Raw genomic sequence first — 3,545 nt, forward strand, 5'->3', positions numbered from 1 at the left:
ATAAAATTTTCAGGTATTTAGAATGAGACCAACGTACATTAGCAGTATACCAAAAGAGAATCATGACACACCACCAAGTTTCTTTGCCCTATTCTAAGCAAAAAAATATCACCAAATATGTTGGTATAACAGAAAAATAAAGAGGAAAAAGAAGAGAGTAGCAGGAAAGAATTGTTGCAAAACAAAGAGGAAAAACAAGAGAAACTACAGCTACTGCTTGCTGAAAAAATAGCATAAACTAGCAGCAGCTGTAATTACAGAAAATAGGAGCAGTAATAATTTTCAGCAACTATTAGTGTAACAAATAAGAATGCACATATAGAAAACAGCTACTGCAGTTCTGGAAAGCAGCAACTATTGGTTTCTTGGGCAGTATGTTGCAGTTCTGGAAAACAGCTGCTTACTGGAAAAGTAGCATAAAACCAGCAGCAGCTGCAATAATAGAAAATAACAGATATGTTCCATAGAGAAAATACTCTTTTTATTGCAAGATAGATAGAGGTAAGATTGCAAATACACTACCCTCACGCACACGGTGAGATTACACTAGCTACGTTGTTGGTTGGAACCATGAAGTACAGTTAGGAACAAAATGAGGATATGTTTCATTGAAAAGATCTGCCAATAGAATTAATAAAAAAAGTTGATGATTGAAGAAACATCATTAATATAAATAGTAGATAGCATTTAAATAGAAGTAAAGGATATTAAGGCAGATATTTTAGGGTTAAAATATCTGCCTTAATATCCTTGTTTTGCAGCCCAAACAAGGTAACACCACTACCAGCTGCTTGTTATGCACTTTAGACACAACCATAGCTACTAAAATAATAAAGTAACGACTTAAAACTAATCAGCTATTTCAAGGTATGTAGCAGCAGACCAGAGCATCACATATAGAACCCAAATAAACTGGAAAAACTAGCATCTCAATAGCCAAAAGAACATAGCAGCAGCCCAAACAAAATAACTTTCTGGGTTGATGAATAATTTTCATGAAATATATACTTACAAGTTTTTTTCGGTGCTCTCCAGCTGTGATAGAGCCACCAGTGTGTGTCCCAGCAGCTACTTCATATCCACCACAATGATTCTTTAAATTTATCTCGAACTTCTTAACACAGTCATCACTTTACCAAAGTTTCATCCACTCTTCCCACACATGGTCATTTATAAATTTCGGTTGAACTGTAGCTATATGCTTCTTTATATTGAAAATAAAATTCTTGTAGCATAATGCAGCCTTCTTCATCCATTGTTGCTTCACCAGAACTTCACTAACGGAAGCATCCCAATAGAAATTCTTCTGAAATTCAGTTTAAAGTAATATAATTAAGTGTTAGATGCAAACTCAAACAACTTATATTGATTATGATCTTAAAAAACATACCTTGAATTCTCTAAAATAACCATCTTTGACATCTTGTGAAACACCTTTCCAGTTGATCCCATTAGGATCAACTTCACTTTTGAAAGACAATGTAATGGAACTGGAGCATTTGGAAGATGGTTCCAACCTGTACAACATCAAATTAAAAATTAATAAAACTACATAATATCTATGTACAAAAATAGTAAACATATAAGTAGTAGGTACTAACCCTAAAGAAGTCAGAAAAATAAGGGTCCGACCATTGTTACAACTGGAATCTCCTGAAGCAGATACATTTCTCTGACTAGATGTTGCCTCAGCTGCTGTGTTGCTTTGAACATTCATATTCTGGCCTGTTGGGCAGCTTTGGTTATGTGAAACAGGAGATGTCTCAGGAATGACCGGTGTTTGATCGGGTGGCATAGTCAGAATGGAACTTGTATCATCCTGTTCTATTACTGGAGCTGAAATAGAAAGAATTTTTGCACGATAAGCAGCCTTACTCCTTCCTATGAACTTTTCGGCACGATATCCACCTCGAGTCATATCTAAGAAAATAATGGTGTCATTAGATTATCACTATTAAAAATTAAATTAAAATGATGCAATATGAAAAATTAGCAGATTATTAAAAGGAAACCAAAAACTTATAAAATGATGATATCTTAGAGAAAAATTAGTAAAAACAACATACAACAAAGCTAAAATAACACATTTTTTTGAAGCACTTGGCACAGTCTATGTTTTAAACTAAAAACAAACTACAACAAAGCTAAAATAGCAGATTCTGTAGTTTCTTACTAAAAACAAAATACAACAAAGCTAAAATAACAAATATTTATCAAGTTCTATTCACTATCTATGTCTTCTTCAAACTCTTCCTCTTCATCCTCCTCCTCAGTTTTCTCGATTTCATATTCTTCTTCTGTACATCCATCTTGAATTTCATGATGCTCTTCAAATAAACCATCATTAAGAGGTTCATTCATTTCAAGTACACCCCCATTTGGATCATGCAATAGAATATCTTCATCTACAAAAATAGACATATCTATCTCATGGACTTCAACTTCTTCAACTTGAAAAGGAACATTCAGTTCTGAAGTTATCACCACTTTCTCAACTGGTAATTTAATAACATTTCGAGGTTTGACCTTCAATATAACTAGCCAATCTTTTTTGTTCTTTTTCTTGCTTGGATAAGGTACATAACATACTTGCGTTGCTTGCATTACAAGAATAAAAGGCTCATAATTTTTATATCGACGATGATGGTTAATATCAACCAATTTGTACCGATCATGCTTCTTAACACCTACATCTATTATTGGGTCAAACCATTCGCATTTGAATAACACAGTTTGCTTTAAAGGTGCTTCATGGTATTCCACTTGTATGATCTCTTTTATTCGCCCATAATAATCCCCAAAATTTGGATCCAAGATACAAATCCATTATTCATTGTTGATCTCATGCTACCATGACATTCTGTGTGAAATTTATATTCGTTAACAAAATAAACTGAATGAGACGTAGCTCCTATTAATGGTCCACGAGCAAGACTACGTAAGTATTCATTTTTAATGGAATTGCACCAAGCCTATTTAAAAAAAAATAAAGATCTAGTTAAACATGAGAAGCCAATTTAAGTACATGAATCATTAGATGAAATTTAATATTTATTTAAATCTTACATATCCCTTGAACCATATAGCGAAATTTTCTTCAAGATTCTCGTCTATTTCGCTTTGAGAGAGATTCAAAAATTCTTCTTCCAAACGTTGCAGGTACATACTTCATTGCAACAAATTAATTTATATATGAGAAGTCACGATATAAGAATAGATTTTATTATTATTAATTAAGAGAATTTGGTTACCTCACAAATGGCTCAACCTCCTCACAATTTAGTAAAATATAAGTTTGAGCCGCCTTAATTTCATCTAAGATTAAATCTCTTTTCTTTGCTTCTCCCCAAAGTCAACCTGGATGGGAGAATATTAAAAGATTTCCTTTAAGATCTTCCACAACACCACCATCGTCATTATGATCCATATTATGACTTCGTAACATGACATGAGGTTTCAAATAATGAGAAAATAGTTGTGTTGACTCCATCATCAAGTACGCTTCACAAATGAAACCCTCAACACTAGCTTTATTCCCAATCATC

The 3,545-nt window shown here is 33.2% G+C and overlaps 1 protein-coding gene across 1 annotated transcript; it reads right to left on the reverse strand.

Moving 5' to 3' along the window:
* Positions 1-329: 329 nt before the first annotated feature.
* On the reverse strand, positions 330-1,918 carry LOC124886601. Its single transcript, XM_047395435.1, has 4 exons — positions 1,602-1,918; positions 1,391-1,517; positions 1,137-1,306; positions 330-432 (listed from the first exon to the last, which is right to left on the reverse strand). Exons 1-4 carry the CDS (start codon positions 1,916-1,918, stop codon positions 330-332), a joined length of 717 nt encoding a protein of 238 aa, XP_047251391.1.
* Positions 1,919-3,545: the final 1,627 nt, after the last annotated feature.

The sequence above is a fragment of the Capsicum annuum genome, chromosome 8, assembly GCF_002878395.1.
Source record: "Capsicum annuum cultivar UCD-10X-F1 chromosome 8, UCD10Xv1.1, whole genome shotgun sequence".
In the NCBI taxonomy this organism is placed as follows: Eukaryota; Viridiplantae; Streptophyta; class Magnoliopsida; order Solanales; family Solanaceae; genus Capsicum; species Capsicum annuum.

Excerpts from the sequence above, each read along its gene's own strand:
- LOC124886601 (XM_047395435.1), bottom strand. The coding sequence starts at position 1,918 with ATGACTCGAGGTGGATATCGTGCCGAAAAGTTCATAGGAAGGAGTAAG. Across the intron at positions 1,518-1,601 it reads ATTTTTCTGACTTCTTTAGG|GTTGGAACCATCTTCCAAAT; the intron begins GTTAGTACCTAC and ends GATGTTGTACAG. Across the intron at positions 1,307-1,390 it reads GTTATTTTAGAGAATTCAAG|AAGAATTTCTATTGGGATGC; the intron begins GTATGTTTTTTA and ends ACTGAATTTCAG.